This window comes from Apteryx rowi, unplaced genomic scaffold, assembly GCF_003343035.1.
Source record: "Apteryx rowi isolate R43461 unplaced genomic scaffold, aptRow1 scaffold_72, whole genome shotgun sequence".
In the NCBI taxonomy this organism is placed as follows: domain Eukaryota; kingdom Metazoa; phylum Chordata; class Aves; order Apterygiformes; family Apterygidae; genus Apteryx; species Apteryx rowi.
Window position 1 is genome coordinate 203483 of NW_020451005.1, and position 22164 is coordinate 225646.

At 36.7% G+C, this 22164-nt stretch overlaps 1 protein-coding gene across 1 annotated transcript in view; it reads left to right on the plus strand.

Annotated features, from left to right (window-relative positions):
* The window catches only part of LOC112976363 (lipopolysaccharide-responsive and beige-like anchor protein), a gene marked incomplete at its 5' end in the record, with an annotated part of 360077 nt that overhangs the window by 201480 nt on the left and 136433 nt on the right, over positions 1–22164 (plus strand). The window contains 2 exons of the mRNA XM_026087491.1: positions 19894–20011; positions 21651–21753. Coding sequence (XP_025943276.1) covers positions 19894–20011; positions 21651–21753 — 221 coding nt within the window. The remainder of the gene's footprint in view (positions 1–19893; positions 20012–21650; positions 21754–22164) is intronic.

Below are 22164 nucleotides of genomic sequence, written 5' to 3' on the forward strand. Positions count from 1 at the left end.
TTTGTGCTTTAGTGTGTTTGCAAGTAGTTCTTGAAGATGGAGTTAACGAGTGCAACTAATCTAGTCCAGGGCATCAGAAACAGATCTGCAACTCGAGGGTTTTGCTAGGAACAGCATCTTGTTACCTTTGGAAATGTTGCAGGAAGGCTCAGAAAAAGGCATATGTCTCTCAGCTCATCCCATGTCTTCACAGGGATGGTACTGCATGTGAACTCTACAAGTTTAGTCCTAAACAAGCTCCTAGAAATAGCAGGCTGACCTTCTGCGGTGCAGCGGGCACAAACCCCGCTCCCTGTTCGCACAGGGCAAATGGGATGATGGCACTCCACGTGCCTTTGGCACAGAGTGGATAGTAAGCTGTCTTTTGGTGTGAGATTTTTTGCTGAGACACTGAACAAATTCATGGCGATATTCCCTAGATAGAGAGGGCTGCCTGCTGGCAACAGATACAGGAGTTCAATGTGTAAACTCTGATAAGGATGACATGTAATTTGTGTTACACTTTGACTGTTAATTGTATATAAAGAAGCAGCCTTTACAGATCTTTCACTGAGAGTTGTTAATTGGGAAAAGAAGTGAATGCATGTCATTAACAGCATGGGCGCTTTTAGGTGAAGGGAGGTAACTTTTTTAAAATTAAGTATTCAGGGTGTTTTTAGCTTCGAATGCTTCCTATTAGTATTGTGCAATCAAACCAATAGCCTCATTTGATTTTGTTAGGAGACAAAGTTTTTYGAACATTGAATGTATAATATCCATCTCATCTACTTTACACATTTCATTTTTTTTGCTTAAGTGTGTTGAAGTGTAATTAAAATTAACTGCCATCACAAAATCTGACTTTTGTGGAGGATAACAGAAGTATTTGAGTAGCTAAAGCTTTGGAAATACATGACTTGTCAGCAAATTACAATTGTATCAGTTTGCTGAAGACAGAAAACGGCTATTAAACTTTTGGATAAATTAGTCTTTTTTGTGTAAGGATAAGTAGGAGTCACCATGTCAGTGTAAGTCTTTAGTTTTTCCTGGAAGTGGTGTGATACAGAATATTCGTAGACAAAAAATTTAAGAACAGTGGAGCAACTACACACCATAAGGATTAGAGGGCTAAGTTAGAGTCTCTAACAGCTAAAGAGTGCAGACTTTTTTCAATAATGTGTCCATTGTATTTTTAATTGTGTAGAATGGTGACATTTGCATCCTGATTTACTGGAAAAGCTACTAAAGTATGGCAATTTTACAGCAAGCTCCTGTATCAGATTAAGGCGAACATCTTTTTTATTTTTAATATGAAAACAAAGCTAATAAATCTATTTTCTCTCTCGAGATTCTGTCAAAGAATAAGTGATATTCAGTACTCAGTATTCAGAGTTCATTTCCCAATCTCTTTCTTTGTATACATTTTATTCTCAATTTACTGCCCTTATTGTCAGCTACAGTACTGGGATTGCTGTAAAATTTTATTTTTGCACTTAAAAATAGCTTCAACATGAAAACATGCACACTCTCCACCTATAGAGTTAGAGAAGTTACTTATTTTGGTAGATGAACACTGTAAAAAAAATAAGGCAATGAGTAGGCACTTGAATTTGCTATTTATTTTCTAATTGCTAGTAAAGAACACAACTGTGTTGGAATAGAAATATAGAATCTGTCTGATTTGGGGTATTTTTATATCCAGAAGATTTGTAATGATCTTTATAGTTGGCTGTTTCATGGAAATTATTGTGGTGTTAGATTCAAGCAGGACTAACTAGCTTACCTGCTGTTTGGTAACAGCACTCATGTAGCTAGCAGCACCAACCAGTTAGAAGCCCTGCTGGAAGACACCCATGGAGTTACACTGGCAAGGTGTTTTCAAAGGCGCAAAAATATTCAGCTGTCACAGGAACCGAGACCAGGGTTCCACCACCACTTTGATTTCATGCCAGTGGGACCTGTCACAGAAAGAATCACTGGGGCCAGTTCTTGGCTGCTTATTCCTTTCCCTCCACCCTTGTGCCATCAGTAGCATTAATGTGATGAGTCAAACTAAGGAACTAATCTGGCAGAAAACTAACTTTTCTCCCCCAGATTTTTAACAAGGGTAACTCCCTGAGCCAGCTAACTGTGGGGCCGTAGGAATGCTAGTGACAGGAAAAGGAGGCAGCGGGACCACCTGGGTTGGAGGAGGCCAGACCGCAGCCAGCATTCATGTAACCAGGGAACTGTGACCTCAGTGAAATGTTTACAGATAAATTAGGGTTTTAATCTAGTTCCTTAATGTATATGCGGTGTATTGTGATAGGAATCATAAAAGTGAAAACTCTTTCAGACTTCAGTCACCATGTTATCAAGAACACTGTCCTTTGGGAATAAAATTTCTGGTGGTAGAATAGTGTGAAGATAGAAAAGTTAGTATTGTCAGCTGCCACTGATTTCCACTGTGGTTTTTATGTAATCTTTATGGGTTTTCCTTTAAATATATATATATAAAATATACATATATATGTGTGTGTATATATATATTTGTTTTGAGAACAATTACTCTTTGGCAAGTTCAACATACTTCTCTCTATATTGGATATAATGTCATTTACATTGTCTCTGGATTGCTTTTCAGAAGTTCCACGACTGAATTCTGGTGCTCTCCTACAGATCCTAAAGAGAATTACAAATCCCTACTCCATAGAATGCAATTTCATTGATATTTAAGCTTGTGCGTCCTTAAGTAAAAGTCAGTTTTTCTTCTAACTCTGTGCTGGAACTTTGTAGCTGCTCCCTCCCGCGTTCCTGGGCAAAAGTTGTGATTATCCCAATTTTTTCCCTCCTCGCAGTACTCATAGAAGAGCAGTCAGATATTACAGGTACAACACTTTCCCCTAAAGAAAGGAAAATCGTTTGTCTATAAAACATTAAATGGTTGCAGAATATATGAAAACATCCAGAAATGCATTCCTGTAAGTTAGTGCTGTATTATATATTCTGTACAGCCGTAGTTACACTATTTGGAGTCTGTTATTACCTATGGATATAACATGTAAAAAAATTCCTGATATGCCTTTTATCTCTTGCATTTAAACAGCATACTTCTGCAGAGGTGCTTTGCCTTCCCTGCAGAAAGTTTTCTAGACAGACAATGCTTGGAAAGTAAGAGTTAAATTTGACTTTGTTTTCGCTTTTTAAAGTTACTGCTTTTTTTTTTTTTTTTTTGCTTGACAGATTTCCATTTTTAATTATTTTCACCATTTAATTCCAGCCTTTTAGACATTCCTGGGTCCTGCATTTTGAACCTAGACATAACTGGTTAGTCAGGACTGCTAGAAAATTCTTAAAAGATTAAAGGATTTTGATAAAGGAGTTATGACAGTAGGTAGGTCCATTTCTTTCCTTGCTCTCCTTAGTGGCTGTGATGTTTCTTAACATTATGGAACTGGGAAACCAGCATAAGACCATTACCATTCAGCTAAAAAATAGAGCTGGATCTTCCCTGTTTGATTTTAAAGAGATACCAAGGTTAATTTCCTGATTGTTTGAAAAGCTGAAGAATATTTTGGTTTGGTTTATTTTGTATTTGCTGCCAAATGGCATTTTTATAAAATGCAAAATCATACAGGCTGGTGTCTCTGGAAATTCTCTTGACATACTCAAACTAAATCACTTCAGGCAACTCCCTATCTGATTGCAATTTTCCAAAAGAACTGATTTTTTTTTTTTTTTTTTTTTTTCCCATGGTGCTTTTTCTCTCAATGACTTCTTTCTACCAGCTAAAAGAACTGATTTTTTTTTTTTTTTTTTACTAAACTGAATTCCAATAATAGTCATAGATTTCCTTGGAAGGCAAGTAGATAAAGCATATGTTTACATGACTGCCACAGTAAGAGAGTTTCCTATACAGTTTGCAAATAGTGATTATAATTTCATGTTAATAAGATGCAGAAAACCACGCTGAAGGAAAAGTGCTTTGCTGCTTTTGTCACAGTTTCATCAAACTGATTTTGTCAGCACTGAAGTATAACCCTTGCCGCATCAGTTTGAGTGCTCATTAGGCAGCCGATTTATCTGAATCCTCATTAAATTGATTATCTCATTTACTTATGGATAATGGCATGTTACGTGGTACAGGAATGGTGGTTGGAGACCAGAATCAAGACTTATGTTGACCTGCTTAGTATTCTGTTGTTCATATACTTCTGCAATAAATTGCTGCACCCGAGTACTACAGCATCAGTAGTTTACTTTTTGCAAAAGTGTGACATGAGCTGAAGGGTCAGACTTGCGCTGCGTAAACTTGCACCTTCATTGATAAACTACAGATGGCAATTTAAAAGCATTTCTAGGTTTATAGCTTTCTCTAATTCCCTATTTATTTCACTTGTATACTAGATTTTCTCATGAAGAACATAAAAGGTCCTTTTGACCATCTGTTTTAGTGTGAATTAAATAACAAAAAGGAAGCAAGTAGAAAACCTTTTCAATTATACATTTAGAAAAGGGGGAAATTATTAAGACAAGATACTTAAAGCAATTTTCTGAAAGGTAGCTTTCAGAAATGTGATCAAATTGAAAAAAATCAGATGATGATTTAGATCAAATGCTATGCATGCACATTATCTGGAAAGTTGGCCTATATTTTTCAAATTTGCTATGCTGATAGGCTTCTAATATCATTTTTAAGATGCTACCTAGCAGTGCTGTGTGTGTGCAAGTCATGCTGAAATATAAGTAAGTTTTGGATGCCAACTACAATTTTGTTACTGTGAAAAGGTAAAACTAGAAAAGAAAGCTGAAGCATCCAGGCTTTAGCCAGTAATCGTTATTTTGTTCTAATTCTGTCATTCTGCAATGAACAGATAGCAAGTATGTTAACTGGTTTATGTATTTTTGAGTCAGGCTTACATGCGGCTTGGGATAACTCAAGTAGTAGTTGACTATTTCAGACTTCTTCATGAAGATGAAGAAGCCTAGCATTCTCAAGTGGCTGAATTAGGTGTTTCAATAAGCAAATTGCATTTGCTTATTCCAGACCTGAATGGTGTCATGTACATAGACAAAGTAGTATGAAGATGTCCTATGCTTTGAAGAAGCAGAATGCTTTTTATTTTACTGCGGTCTAATGTAAGCCTTAGTCATGGACTGGGACAGCAATGGATGACCATAGGTTAAAAACACAGACCAGGGATCTTCCTCTCTAAATGTAAAACTGGAAGCAACAGATAGTTGCATACAGGCAGAAGTAAAAAAGAAAACAAGAAACAAGACATTTTCGAAGACAAAATAAGAAATTCTCAGCATTAAACCAGCAGTTCTATATGTTGGGCAACTGTTGAAGCTTTTTGAGGTACAATATTAAAGTGCTTTAAGAGGGTTTCCAGTGGATATGTAGCAGAACTCCAGATATTAATGAGTGGCTTCTTTTGACCACTTAGGGAAATGGAAGAAACCAGAGAGGTTCATGACTGAAGAACAAAGTAGTCATATGTAGAGGCTGGTCTGGCTGGAGTCAGGATTTTACTAAACCAAAGTTTCACAAGCAATTCTTTTAGTGACAGTACTGCCATGAGCAGTCCTCATCTCCCTGTTTCCCTCCTTTCCCCAGTTGTTCATGGTAAGTGTTTGAGTGGTTATGCAGTGAACAGAATTGGGGAACAGAGTCATGTTAGAATCATTCTCATCATCTCATTCATCATTTCGTTTTTTCGATCTCCCCCAGCCCAGGCTACTTTCTATCTGGATCCATTATCTACTGCAGTTTACCACCTGAGCTCATGCATGGTACTGTTAGAGCAGCAGAGGGCTTGGAGCAGCAGTCGAAAGTGGCTGGGGATAGATGAGAAGGGGTGCGACATGAGCTGGGCTGCCACCAGCAAAAATGCTTGTGAAACTGCACGTTGAATGGAAGGTGATAGGGTGGGTGAGAGGAAATAATGTTTGAATGGCTTAGGAAATAAGACAAGCTGTTCATGGACAGAGTTGGAAAAAAAGTAGACCATTAAAGGAAATGTAAAAAGTGGTGATTCTGCATCTTTTTATATGAGAGTTTATTTGAACTGTATGTGTGCTTTGCTTTAATGTAAAAGGTAGTCATTACTTCATCTCCCTTTTTGAAATCTTTAGTGTAGATATGCTATAAACTATTGTAAGTATTTACGGTAATAAAAAATGACTGTCTCCCTAATTCTGTCTTTGAATAAAGGTAGGAACTTTGGTGTTCCCAGGCTGCTTAGAAGGTTAACACTGAGATTCCTTAGAATAGAGATGAGACAGAGAGTGGGAAAATATCTTTCTACAGTAATAGTTGTATAGTATTTGTGGTTATAACTGACATGCAGTTTTATTGAGGAGCTAGTGAAACTAGTCTCATTTCCTTGAGCTAATGGCAGACGTGCAAGTGAAAATTTTTCTAGGGAAGTACAAAAACAGAGGAGGAAATCCTGCCCCTCTTCTGCAAAGGGGATTATTGTCACTGAATTAAACAGAGCTAGAATTTCACCCACCTTTTTATTTTTTTGGAAGAAACAACTCAAATATGTTTCATTAGGCAACATTTTTTTAGTGCTTTTTTTTTTTTTTTTTTTGAAGTGTCATTTTATTTTGGATTACTAAGATATGCCCCTGTTCAGGATGATGAGGTGAGTTCACTAAAAAAAAAATTTTGAGAGTCTTATTGCAATTAATGTTTCTGTAGAATCATTTTAGGATCATAGAGTTTTTGCAAAGTGCATGTGGAACACAGTTAATATTCAAATAGGAAATTGGTGATCAGAGTTAAATTACTGTGCTCTAAATTTTTCTACATCCACCTATTTTCCCTCTTCACTTGCTCTGACAGTTATAGACCGCTTCTCTAATGGGGCTTGCATTTGAAGATAAGCCTGCATGTAAACAAATTAACTTTTCTTAAATGGAGAGCCATTTCATCTGCAGTAATGTACCAATTCATAAACTATCACAAGCATATTAAAAAAAAAAAAAAGATAAATGACCCATTGTATAACACTTACTATTAGGCAGACTAGATGTCCCTGTGTTCTGGGAGATAAGGCTCTTGTATTATTACACCCTAATAAAGTGAGTTAATGTTTTAGTATCAGAGATAAAAGGACAGTTGGATATATTTAATAACCAAACTGAGAAACACTTAATTTTAGTTGTCTGTAGCAATATAACACAAATTCCCCTGTAAAACAAATTGCACTTTTGGAATATACTTTAATGTGCATTCGACAAAGGAGAAAATGAGGTGATTGAAGTTCAATTTGTAGCATGTTATTAACCATTTCCGCTTGACTAGATGAGTAAAAGGATAATGGATGAGGGTTTTATTATTGCCTTTCTGCTAAAATGAAGTGGTGTAAAAGATAAGGTGATGAGATTAATGAACATAAGGAAAAGGCGTAATCAGTCAAACTCCAACAGGGAGATGAGATGACAGTACTTAAGATTTGCAAGAATATATGGTTTAAAAAGTGGATTTTATCAACACCGATGTTTTGTTTGGGTGCAATGCTAAGAGGCAGGCACTTGCCAATTTCAGCTCTTTTTTGTCAGTTCTTTATGCTACTACTGTATATTTGGAGCTCCAGCAGTCCAAATTGAAGTTGATATCTTTATTATGCTTGTTAACTCAAAACCACTTTTAAAAACTATAAAATCATTAAATGAGAACCAAACAAATGCAACTTTTGTCAAGCAGAAACAATATTTTATTGATCAGTTTATCAGTTCATCACTGGCTGCACATTCTTATGTGTGTCTGGATGAGTTACCTTTACTGTTTGTGCTGGTGCCTCAAGTTCTCTGTCCTAGTCATTTCAGCAGATAGTTTTCATGTACTCATGGAAAGATCAGGACTCCATTGCTTGTCCTGTAATAAATGCTTCTGGGTGGGCCATCAAACTCCATGACGTTCTGACTTCAAACTTCTCCAGCTTCTTGAGTAGAAAATTGGTATCTTGTTGAGATTTGCAAAAGTTTCTAGCTGTGTACACGTTCCTAGTTGATGTAGGGTGTGATATTTTTTATATCTCAGATCGTAAATGCAGTACATCTTCCTCTGACATATATCTTAAAAGATGAGCCTACTTGAATGTATATATTGCTGGCATGCTATGAAAATAAGTGTCCTCCTCTTGAGGAAATAAATGATTGCAGGTATTTTGGAATTTCACTGATGCCAGATCCCAAATTATTTGAATTACTTGCAGGTATTCCATCTGTGGTTAGTTTGGAAGCAAACCTTCAGTGTCCTAAGGACAGGTCTTCTGTCTTAAATTACACATTTCTACAAGAGAACATTGAGTTACAAACTAAATCAGTCAAGTTAAGAATTGAAAATGCTTCTGCAAAATCAGCTTTTCTCATGCCTTTAATTTCCTGCTCTTTTTAAAAAACATACACCTCTTCCAAAATGTGGACCTGACTTGGAATAGAGCTGCTACACAGCATTTTTCTTTCCACTTGCAAGGTTTGAGAAGGGCTCCCACATCGTTCCTTTGAATGCAGTTAAGGTACTTGATAAGAGTTGCCTTATGAAAGTGCTGCCTTAAGTTAGTTTTGTAAATGAAATATGCACTGACAAGATAAATTATTGTATTTTCTCAGGGAACTGTTAGTTCTTGGCAGCAGTTTGGGCAGGATGGATAGGATATTGCTATGAGGTTAGGTTTGTCTAAAAGCAGTTTACAATATTTTTTCCCCTTTTGACTTCAACATTCACGAAACAGACTGTTACACATTGGCTAGAACCTGGTGCTTCGTAAACACTCCCACATTAGACCTGACTTTTTCTGGCTTTTAGAAAAACTTCCAGTTGTGCAAAACTGTGTTGTGGATTTGTAAGACAGATGCATAACACAGCCCAGATTACAGTTCTTCACAAGAGCTGATATTTTCATGTAGGCTTACTGCCCCCTCTTCTCCTATCATCTGCAGAATTCTTTGATAGGCCATTGTTTATTGGGCCCGCAGGAGTAGCAAGTTTTAGATTTAATACCCTAGAGGGAACGGCAAGGCAAATCATGTTGCTGGATCAATTGTTCAGCTACCCCCAGACTGCTGTCTGTGTATCTGTTCTGCTTGCATCACATTTCCAAGCCTTTCTTATCAATCATTTGGACTAGAAAAGCAGTTTAATTTTTTATTGCAGTTTTTAACAGAAATTGGAGTTGTGTTCTTGTTTCGTAATCCAAGACTGGGGTTGTAGCCCTCACATTAGCTATGTCTGTGGCTTAATTAACCTTGGAAAAGGGCCTGTACCAGTAGGAATGCTTGAAAGCTTAATAAGTACTTTATTTTACCATCTACTAAGACGAAATCCAGCACTACATGTAGGTATACAACCTTCTCTATACATTGTTCTTTGATCTTTACAAACGTGATATGCTTTAATTGGTCAAATTATTTCTATGGGTAACCTTAAAAGAAGACATTGTCTCTTTCAGTCATGGACCGTAGTAAACCCTTTGTCACTGGCCAGCTACAGTCAGTTCCTTTGCCTGGGAAATTAATCTACTTTTACAGGAATATAAGATAAATTTAAGAATACAGATACAGAATATGAGGTTTAGTCATGAAGTTCTTGATTAAACACAGTGCATGTGGGGAAGATGTGTCTTTTGATAACTATAAGGATTATTTCTCTGCCTTGCTGTGGTCTCTGAATTCTTTTTGGTTTACAGGGGTGAGCTACCAGTGACTGGAGAAGTGCTTGAGCAGTGAAGGGTTTGTAAGCAGCACTGTGCCATGGTCTGTCTCAATTTGTGAGAGCAGAAGGAGGGGAAGTTTCAATAGCATTAAGTACTGTACAGTCCTGGGCTGCAGGGCAGCCACCAGGCACCACAAGTAAGTCAAATATATGTAAATACACTGCAGCCCCTGCAGTTGTTCCAGTGTACTCAAAGAGGATTTGGTTCCTGCACAGCACAAAGATGGCATGAAGCCATTTTTGCTTTCCCATCCCTTTGCAAGCTGCACCTTCTGTGCCATCTCTTTCATAAAACATAGCACGAATCTTTTAATGTAAACTGCTAGATTGGCAGGTTTGGAGTCTGATTTTTCTCTTTGCCTTCAAGAGTCAYGTGTTCTTCCATGTATGGGCTTGGATCCCATGCATGAGCTGATCAGATGCAGTCATTTGTGATGACTGGTACTCTAGCTTCCTGCCAGATGTGTGGGGGTGTTTTTTGTTTTTGTTTTGTTTCTGGTGAAGGGATCTGAAGGTCGGCTTACAGGTCATCAATTTAAAAAATCCATCTCTTTGGCATTGAAACTTGTTTTTTCTCTGCTCTTTCCATTTCTTCTCCTCACCCATCTTCTGCCAGATCAGGTCAAAATGGCAGACATTAGACAACTGCCAACATCTCAGGTACATTAGTTCCCTCTTTCCTCGTTGTAGTTGCTGCTTCTGCTTGCAGGTGTTCTGGCTGGATAGACCTTTTCTAGATAGATACAGGAGCAGCCCATGTGAGAAGTGATGTCCTGAAAGTGGTGAAACAGGCAGGTGCAGGGCACAGCAGTGGGAAAGCTAACACGAGAGGCAAACTATTCTGATCTCCTGTTCAAAACAGGAATTCGAAAAGACAGATACGGCAAACATGAACCTTGCTTTTCTAAAGAAGCCTCAATGGCTAAATGTTTCTAAGAGACAGCAAAACAAACATAACCTCTCCTACATTGTTTTCGATCTTTTGAGATGCATCCTCCCGTATACTACCTTTCACCATATCCAGCTGTACTGCTGTGTATATGAACTGCTGTGAATTGAGAGTCTGGAAATTCCTAGTTTTCAGACTCCATACTCCTTAGAGATCAACCAATATAATCTGATAAAGGTTATCTCCAAGGCTTTTCTGCACTAGGAATTTTATAAAAGAAGAGAGACCAAAAATACTTTAGACTTTAAAAAAACATGGTAATGCCTTCTTGTCATAAAAAGTCTCTGTTTGATTCCTTTTCAGACTTTCTCAGATACTTTAGTCTTTTAAACAAGAGAAAGTTTTTAGAGCTTGTCTTGAAATCCCTTAAATAGTTTCCAAAGAGAGGTTTTTCACTGCAGTAGTGTTACAACATCCTGGCATGGATTGGAGCTGCTAGTAGAAATAAGTTGAGCAAAGCACAATAGGCATATCTTATCTGTTCAAAATTGGAAAGGGACAAAGTCTTCTGCTCAATGCTATAATTTTACTTGTTACAACTTTTAAAATATCAAAAAGAAAATGCTTCTGATATGCAAGCAAAATAACTTTCAGAAATTTGAAAAGGAGATCTTGTCTAAAAGACTCAGGGCTGATGTTGTCGATAAGAGTAAGAAGATCATTATTCTCACAAATTACAGTCATCTGAAAAACAGACTGACTAGAAAATCAGACAAGTCTCAGAGCGTGTTATTAATCACAGATGATAAGGCCACATCCCTACCACTTACTTTCTCTAAAGCTGCTTCCGTTGTCTTATACAAGGTATAAAAAGAACTGATACCCTTCACTGAGTGAAATCTTTCCAGAATAAATTTGATTTTGAGACCCTACAAAGATATCCTGTACTGGAGAGTTCAGATATAGAAATGTTGAAAACAGCCCTTGCTGATATTCTTCCAGAGTATTTTTAGTAACTCAAGTTATATCAAAGTGCTATGCCTGGGTATCTTCCTCATGAACAGCAGCTGAAAGAGTTCTGTGTTGTCTTAATTCTATTATAAAGCCCTCTGTATGATCATGTGTTAAGCATCTTTGCCAGAATTTGGATCATGATCATATTCTTCTCAAAAATATGCATCTATATTTTGCTTAACGGTAATATCCAATGCTAGGGAATGTACAAAAAGCCTTCCAGGTTAAGTTTAAGAAGAGTTTCATTTTATAACCTCCTTTTCCATAATAAAACATTTTCAAAATCCTCACTTTCAGGATGATCACAATCTGAATTTGTAATTCTTTTTTTTCATTAACTCTCAAGGAGATAGGAAGTAAAATTAAATGATCAATTCTCACTGAGGCTAAAATTAAAGCATTTTAAGGTTCCTGTTCTTGTCTTTTAGTTTTCTGTAATAATAAACTTGAAAGGGAGCTAAGTAATGAGGTAGCAAAATTTGTGCTGACACAAGGTTATTTTGTTAGCACCAAAGTAAGAGAATTGTGAGGAACTTCCAGAGAGGTCTAGACACCCTCCCCTCACTTGCATAGGTAGAACTATGGCAAATGGAGTTTCCCTCTCAAATTTTCCAAAATTCGATCTTAGATTGGGGTAGCTAGTATGGAACCCACCACTGCACCATTAAATATTAATAATACTTTATTCCATCGTTATTGATCCAAATGCCACAACCTAGTATATGTGATCAGCTCTTTTGACAGCTTCTACACAATGAGAAATACCTGCATTGAATTATGCTCAGTGATGCTTAAGCTCTCCTCTTGAGCTGATACAGGTAATTTACATTTTTTCAAGGTTCACAAATTAAAATCATCAAGAATACACTTTAAAAGTATTTACAGAGTATATTTTTAAATGGTAGAATTCATTGAAAATGAAATCCTGAAGTCCTAGAATTTAATACAGCTAACAAAATGGTTATGCAATCTGTCAATCTATATGGAGATCAAGACTAGCCAAAGTTGTTCTTATTAATTAGAATGGATTAAAAACACTCTCCAAATATTAAAACTTATGATCTAATGAAGGAAAAAATGAAAAAATACTCTGTCTACCCGCTGTGCTGGCCATCACTGAAGACAGGACAGTGGGATTACATGAATGCTGAATTTGATGCAGTGTGGTTACTCCTGCATCACATATAATCTTGTTTTTATGCAGTCTCTCTCCCTTGTGTTTGTGTGTGCACATATATATGTGTATACATGTATGACTGTACATGCATGTATACCAAAGCACTTGGATAGGAGCATCTTCAACTTTAGATAATTTAAGCAAAGATTTATAAGTGCATCTAAGTCCATACAGTCCATTTATGCTTTTTTGGTAAATATATGAAACATAAAGAGGTGCACATTTTACTGTGGAACACACATCTCAGAGGTTCCTTTATACAATTTATGCTTATGACTACTCTCCATTATTTATGTACGATTAAAAGATATCTTGGTTACGATTATGATTGTTATGTCTGTATCTTCTTGCTTACTAGGTGTATGAAGTCTGTGTAGGTATTAACATCAAGGTTATGGCAAATATAGTACAGGAAACCCTGGCAGAGTAAATATCATCACCATTCTTCCTTGTTTATATGGATTATAAGCACTGCTGAAAAGGAGAAAGAAAAGTTGCAATGGGGAACTCCACAGTCAATGCATGTTCTTTTTTTTTTCTGAGGATCTTGGGATGATCTAAACATGTTATTAGGGTGTGGGGCGGGGGTGGTGCAATTTTTTTTTTCAAAAACACTTTGAAAACGTATTATGGATAAAATGAAAATCACTGTGGCCAATGAAAAGAGAATGATTGTCTAAAGATCTATTTGTCTAAAATATCACATCCAAAAAAACCTGTCATGAATTTCTGATTTCCTATATATCTTTTTACTGCTTGCAGGTATTCCATTGGCATTTTTAGAGAGTGAAGTGCTTGGTTTGTCGGCTGGGTTAGTAGCCACACTGCTTGTTAGCATGTCTGAGATATGTTATGGGAGGCTGTTTTAGAAAGGCTGCCTTTGGTAAACTCAGTAATAAATTATTGCTAATTCTTACCTTGTAGCTCTTTGCACCTCAGGAATTGATAATTATAACTTGCACATGTGTTTATTGGAAGCAGACTGAGACTACCAATTTGTTTCACACATGCCAATAAACAACTTGTTGATCGCTATTAACCTAGCCTGTTCTTGAGTTAGTGATAGAAACCAAATGGAGAATGAGGATAGACACAGAAGCTAAAATAACCATTGTTTCAGAAGGTGCTATCTGAATCATTTGTAAACTGCTAGCGTTAATTCCTGATGGTAAGCTCTGCCAGATGGTGTAAAAAGTTGTATGATCCTTTTATATCTACCCACTAACTCTTAAGCCAGAATGTAGCGGGCTTACTAAGTCAAGACATCAGTTCTTCTGAGAATCTGTTTTCATGCAAGTGTAGCTCCCTTTTACCATAAATAAGCCTACTGTCTTATTTTCGAAAGAAAAGTATAATTTTATATTCTAAACCTTTCAGGGCTTGGCCAGCCACCCAAACTTATATTCAATTTTTTTCTTGTTGAACTTCTGCTTTTCAGGATGGATAGTTTAACTCATATACCTCTCTTTAGCAATCAGATCTTATTTGTGCTATGTTTAACATACAGGAGCCTATGTATAAGATTATGCACAAACCTGATGAAGGTTCCATGACCACCCTCAATAATTTTCTGAAATTTTAGCCTCCTGTCTTAGTTGAATAGTAGCATATTTTATTAATGTTATTTATCTGGATAACTAACATCCTGAATCGAGGAGTTTTCTCCAGTACCAGTCGTATGAGACAGCTAATTGCAGTTTTTTGTGTTGATTCAGTGTTGTCTGCCCCTGGTGATGAATCGGCATTGGTCCTTCTCTCCAAGAGTCAGCAGGGGTGATCAAAAGGAAAAAAAAATGTTTGTGAAGCATTGGATGCAGTAGAAAAGAATAAGATAATAGAACCAACTTCTTTGCTAACATTATTTGCTGATTGATTAGTCCATGTGGGGTGTTCAGAACCTCATAGTCAACTCAGAAAAATTATGAATGCAGGTTCCTGTGATAAATTTATTTTCAGAGGTAGGTCTTGGTAATTAGGGAGATGATTATCTGTAGTTGATGGAAGACCACTTTCAGAAAATCTGCATTGCATATTTTTTTCTTTTTGAAATATAGCTTTAATATCAGGATAAAGAGAGAAAATATAGTTGTGCATTCCTCTACTATTTTTATTGTCTGAAAAATATTTTTCATGTCATCACATGTGTACCGATCCGTGGCCTGTGACAGTTAGACTTTATTAATTTCTAAACAAATGGTGTTTTTATTTGTACATAACTTACATAGAAATTGTTTCAAAACTGAATAAATCTAGAAATAAAACTAAGTCCTAACTAAAGATGAAACTATTTACAGGTCCAGAGGCCTTAAGGTGTATCAGGCTAGGGTAAATATTATTCTATGATGTAGGAATTTCAGTTTGTGGTAGATCTGTCTGTCCACAGCAGCTTCAAATAAAATAATTTAAGCCTTTTAAGGCACATCAATTTGCTAGTCTGTAGTTCATGTATCAAAGAGCATTCTGTGAAAATATCAATATCATTGGTTAATATAAATGAAATTAATTTTTAAAGCTGGGCTAAAGGTTGACATCTGAAAAATTGCATTACTTTGCAGAAGAGAAATTTCTGTCTTCTAGTGAAATTTCAGGTCATAAGGGCAAGTAATTTTCACAATCTTCAATGGGAACCAGTGAAATATGAACTTCATTGTCACCTAGCCCCAAAGCGATAAGATAAAATGAGCTGATACATCATTTGCTCTGGTTTTATCATCTCCTCCAGTAATTGGAAGAGAAAACATAAGAGTCCTTTACCACCCCCCTCCCCAAACCCTCCACCACCCACACCCAGGCATAAGCCATTTTGCTCTGATCGATACAAAGGTCACATAGTATTTATTTATTTATTTAATTTTTTTATGCTGGGTAAAACTGTCTAGTGGAACATTAAAGTAATGAATATGTTTAATTGAGTTTGTCACCCATGAAAATGCTGAACAGGATTGTGTAGCAGACTGTGCATACTCACAGGAGGGACTGGATGGGGGACTACTACTATTTGAGTGTGGATTTCAGTGGCTGTTTGTATAAATAATTGATATGTAAAATAAACACCTTGTTTGCTGTTCTCTACTGTTCTGGTAGTGTGTTACTGAGAAATCCAAAATAAACTAATAAGCGCTGTGATTTTTTTAAAGAGCATTTGGATTTTTTTTTTTTGATTATTTTTAATCTGTCTTTTTCCTATTAATTTGGTTGTATTTGGACATGTTTAAGCAAGGAGTAGCTGAAGACCTTTTCACTGTGAATCCTGGAGCTAGAAACTGCATGGTACCTGGACAGTAAAATCTGAAGATGAGGAATATAATTGCATGGCTGAGATAACCATGGAGATCCAGGTTCCTAGTGAATCATGTACCAGATTTTTAGAACTCTGAATGTTGTTATTTTGTCTCCTCTACAAAAATGACCCAGAAATACAAAGAATGCTACTAGAAGAATGTATTTATGTAGGTTCTCTCTCAATTGCAATCAAACTTAAATGCAAATTAAATGCATTTTTTTTTTTTTGTCTGCGTGAATGTATGTAACTTTTTTAAGAGTAGATTTCAAGAAAAACTATTGTGAAATACACAAATAGGCATCAGCTTTTTAAATAAGCTATTTAGTTTTTATTTTACTCATGGCACTTAAATTGCCTGGCACATTAAAGGAATATAATTATTCAATTACTGTTTCAGTTCTATAACCCATTTGCAGACTTAATTACTCCTAGCCTATTCACATTTCCAAGATCAATAGTACTTTTCTCTAAACTAAAATATACAATAGCTGATTGGTTTGCCTAAAATGTAAAGCAAAATTTTCATTTAGTCTTCAGTAAAATACTACTTCTCTATTTCAGGAGACAGCTGCAGTGATGTTATCTTTTAACTATTGCATATAATCTTTATAACAGCAACAGACATGGGTTATGATCAACACTGAAGCAGGATTTTGAAGAAAAGCTGGGCTGGGCCATGTGCCTTTAAAACTGTAAGGTGGCAGAATAGCCATTTTAATGTTGGGAAATCTGCTGATATACAGCTACGAATTGTGAAGACATGGCTTGTCTAGGTACCGTCTTAATTGGTGATCAGGGCTTTGCTACATGGGGTTTCCTGCAGCTCTGATTTCAGAAGTGCCTGGAAGTGGAGACCGGAGCCGCCTGTTCCCTGCTTGCCGGCTTCTTGGCGAGCAGCTTCCACTCGGGCGGCATCGGGGCTTCGGCACGGCTCCGAGGGCGTGCTCCATGTCTGGGGCCTTCATCTCTGTGGTTTCAGCTCAAGTAGGGGCTGTACACAAAGGTGAACGTAAATTTATATTTTTAATAGTATTGTCGTGCCATTGTTTAACCTGGTGTTCCCAAAGTCTAGTCTCGTAGCAGTTTGTGTAACAAGGTTTTTGGAACAATGGAAGCTTCCGGTGGTCTCATTTGTTTATCTTAAGCAATCTGTTTGAAATGTTGGACTCTATGTTATTCTTCCTCCTGTGGGGTGCAATATCTTTTGAAATAAATGCAATGTGCAGTAGATTAAATTTCAGTATTATGTGCTGAATGAACTGAAGTTCTGTAGCCCTTTTCTTGTGGGGAAGGTGGTACTATTTGTGCCGATTAGATTAGATTGTACAGCAGCGTTTCACAATTCATGCCCAAACTATTACTAGTGGAGACAAACCACAGAAATGAATGGGAGTTGTTTTTAAAACTCAGCATATCATGGATAGGATGAATAAGCTGGCTGTTCTTAAATCCTTAAACAGGGTTGCGTAGTGTGAGRCTTAGGGATGAAAGCAGGCAAATGCAAACGTAGGTTTTGAAAGTTGTAATTCTGAAGCTGAGAATATCAGAAGCAGTAAGACTGGCAGAAAAATCCCTTTACCAGAATAAAAATTCTGAATTTAATTTAAAAATATTAGTCCATTTCTGCCAATAGTCGCTTTTATTAATCAGATTGGGCATTTGACAAGGAAGGCAAAGCTGGATTTGAATTTGATCGGGACTGYGTAGTCACACGCACTGGGAGAAGCGTGTTTGTGCTCTGTATCTGGCATCTCTGCTCGGTGCGGTAAGTGCAATGGTAATGATGCCGTTGCCATGGCAACTGGTTCACTGGCAGGCTAGGCCTCTGGCTTGGGCGCTGTCAGTGCGCGCAGCACCGTGCCGTACTGCACAGGCTGCCCCCAAGAAGGCCCGCTCCCACCTAATCCAGTTTTAATTGAACTCCAGAGACTTTGAAGTGAAGCTGCCGAGCAGGCTGACCCCATTGCGGCTGGCAATGAGGGCCTTGCGCAGCCAGGCCTCAGCTGCTTCCCCTCCTCGTAACTTGTGTTAACGAACACTCTCACGAATTGTTGGAGAGGTGGCTGCTCACCTTTTTGGGGTTCAGCTCAAGCTCCTACTGTAAATCCTGTTACACTGGATTCAATAATTTTATCAAGCAAGGCGTGAACGAGCTGTGCTATTTGCAAGTTGGTGCTCTTCCGTCCAATTTTGAAAAAGATGTATATGGCAAGGATGTGGCCGTTTGCAGGGTTTGAGCGATAGGTGCGTTGTCACGCAAAACGCTAGTCTTGCAGGGCAAAAATAATACTGAATTATTTCAGCTTGCTGGTTTTACTCGCATGTAATAGGTGCTTGAGTTAGAAATGGGAAGGTTCATAGTGGTCATCAGTCTGTTGTGTTTTCACTGTTACTGCAGAAATGCGCAGGTCATAACCACCCTCCCCACCTTAAAAGATATTCACTGAAATTACACGCGCCAGTTTTAAGAGTGTAACGTGGATGAATACCAGCAAAGGTGCTAGGAGATTTTTGTACTTGAGCATCGCGGCTTGGACGCCTTTGGTACCTCTTTTATCATGTGCTCTTTAAAGGATATTTCTGTGCATGTGACAAAAGCAAACCGCAGTGGTTCTTGGTAGCACCACAGACTTATACAAATCTGCCRGTTAGCCTGGCTGGGTTATGGATGTGGTACAGAAGGTGCCATCATGGCCCAAGTCTGGCAGTTCCCCAGTTTCAAAATTGATTAGTAACTATAAGCAATGTTTATTCCTTTCATCACATTGCAAGAATTTTGCATCAGAAAGTTCATTTTTCCTTCTCTTTGCCACATGTGAGGCAAAATCCTCCTTTCTTTAATACCTAAAACCAAGTAATTGGGTTCATTAACAGTCTTGGTTATGTTAAAAGCTGGAAATTCCTTTTTTGTTTTTTTAACACAATATATTACTTCAGTGAAATTGTAATAACAGTGATGTTAACTAGGATTATATTTGAATCTCCTTTTCTGTAATGTGTTTATGTTAAATGTATTTGTGTATGTTAAAATTGACAAATCTTGGCGTTTTTTTCCTTTGCCTATGTTTTGCTAATGTGAGGCACAGAAACGTCCAGTCTTGTTGTCCCTTAACACTTACATAATTAAGCTTTGAAATGAAAAGAAAAAAAAGAAACAAAGAAACAAAGTGCCTGTGGACTAAAAATGGGATTAATTTGAATTGTGAAAGCAGACTAAGCATCTGTGTCTGTCAGATGGGATGACAGGAATTGTAACAAGTTACTTTGACAACCGCTTACTCCATAGAGAGATTATGCTGAGTTCATTTGCAAGTTTGTGTTTAACCTTAGCTGACAAAGTGATATTTAACCTCTTATACAGCCAACCTTTATACTTCCAGAATTAATGAATGTTGCCTTAACGATAAACGTAAGGAACATTTTAAGGACTTTTTTTCTTGTTTATTTGTTACAGTCCTATTATTACAACTCTAAAGTGAGTGCAGATACATCTAATGGCACTAGTAATACATTTCAAAAATACATTTTTATATTTTGCTGAAGTGCTGAACACTTCATAATGTTTCTGAGACTCCCTTGGTTATGGAAAATACACACTTGTCTTTAAAGAAACAAAATTTTAAAGGGGTTTGACATGAATGATTGAGTTTAAGACTTGGAAAAATCTGTTACAGGTTCATAGCATGAATTTGAGTTTATTTTAAATTCGCTGCTGGATTTGTAGATAATTGGCCAAATCCTTGTTCGTGGATCAAACACAGTTTCTCTTTCACAAGATGTTACCTGTACTGACAACATATTTAAAAAATATTATCTTTTTTCTCTCTCTTTTTCTCTTTTATTAGATTCTAGCATATACAGAAGGACTCCATGGAAAATGGCTCTTTTCAGAGATTCGATCTGTCTTTTCACGACGTTATCTTTTGCAAAATACAGCATTAGAGATCTTCATGGCAAATAGAGGTACTGTGAGTTTAAAGGAGTGGCAAGTGTTGGTTTGGGGACGTGTGGTCTCTGGCTATTTAGTCGCTCCTTTTTGTTATGGATAAAAGGGCTTGGATTAAGTGTCTCAATATTTAAGTTCAGTATATTTTTGTATTATAAATTTATTTGTTTCCATTTCATCATTTTTCAGGGAGAAGTATTATGTTCAAACATGATAACTGGGAATTAGCAATGCCTTACTTCTGTTTATATCGGCGTGTTTATTTGGCATCCTCTGAAAGCTCTTGCTAAAGGCATACCTACCTCTGATCTGTTATGTTTAAAGGGTTTTTTTAAATCTCTTTGGAAGGTTAACAGTTGTTAGTTATAAACACTAAGAACAAAAGACTATAAGAACTGCAGTACCAGATTAGACCAACGATTGGTATAGCTTCATGCTTTATTTCTAGTGATATTGTTCTAATATTTTCAAAGGTAGACAGTTATGCAATAACCTGCAGTTCTCAGATATCTCTAAAATGGAACAATCTGCCTCTGTATATAAATAGAGAAGCTCTGTTTTCAGTTAGTCCCTAGTGCAACTGTAAGAAATAAATGTGGACTTATCCTGTTTAAGCAGGATTTTTCTTCATCATCCTGTCTCTTCACTTCCTTTTTTGAACACGTACTTGTAGTCTGACAAGTCACTCAAGATACAGTAAATTGAGGCTTTGGAGAATTTTGTTCTGCTATTTTCCCCTCCTAAATTTTGTTTTAAACCAGATTCCTTGAATTCTTTGCAACTTAAACTGGGACTCTCTAAGCACTTTTAGTGTTTTTGTACTGATAATGAAATTTTGAAAAACAAGTTTTAAAACTTTATAAAGACATCAAATAAAGCAGGTCTTAAGATGATGCTTTTTAAATCTAAAATATTTTTTTGGTAATGAGGTTAAATGTTGTCCTTAAACCAGTAAATGTTTCCTAGGATAACATATATTTTAGGCAGTTAGTATGTTAGTCAAAAAATGATAAGGATATTTGTTATTTTTGTCTTCAACATGGTTGGTGAGGATTCAGACACAGATCTTGCAGAGCATTGTTGTTCATATCTGAAAATGCTTGTCCTCCAACAGTATATTAATCATTTGTTGAAACACTTTCCTATTTTGGAGAGTCAGGTCATACTCCATGAAGTCATAAATGTCCACTGGTGATATCATAATTTGGTTATGTTATTTAGATTTTTAGGTTCATTTTATAAGTGTCATTCAATGTTTCAGATGAAATATGAAGGTCATACTTTGAAGAATAAATATAACTTGAAAATAACTGGAAAATAAGTTCCTAGCAAATGTGTGATGCATTTAATATATAAACTATGCTTTTTTTTCTGGCTTAGTTCTAGATATCCCAATATATACATAAAGCTTTAAATTCTGTTCAAATACAAAAACAACTGTAGGCCTTGTAAGCTTTGTAAAAGTGGTAACTTCCATTGAAATTCCACTTGGTGGTAACCTAAAGCAGTTCTGGAAATTATATAAAAAAGATTTTTATAGTAATCTGAAGGAAATATATCTGTTTTATCTGTTGGAGATAAGCTTTATTGGGCCAAAAAGCCAAAAAGCCAAAAAAAAAAGTAAAACATGTCATGTTTCAACTCTTGTGTTCGCAGTGGCTGTCATGTTCAACTTCCCTGACCAAGCAACAGTAAAGAAAGTGGTTAACTGTCTACCGCCAGTTGGCATTGGTACCAGCTTTGGACTACCCCAGACCAGGTATTTTATGATTTCAACTCATTTTACCTCTGAGTTCTAAGACTTTGTTCATCAAACCGACCTACAAGGTTTAAATCATTTACACATACTGGTTTACAAAACACGCACATGCTCAGCCCATCAGTTCTGCATGCTTTTGCAATATATTTGTATAATAGAAATTTGGGGATTTGAGGGTTTGTGATTTCTGTCTATTACGGGGGAATGTAGCTTCTTTTTGGCAATGATGCTCAATCACTTACCCTGCTTAAGGAAAACCAGTTTCTTTATGTGTGCCAAATTACTGAAATTTAAGAGTCTGGTTGTCAGACTGATTAGCTTTTATGGCAGTTTTCAATTATATTAGCTTGACTGTAACATCCTTGAATCCTTTATTGTATCTAAACCTAGATGAAAATGACTGTTTCTCAT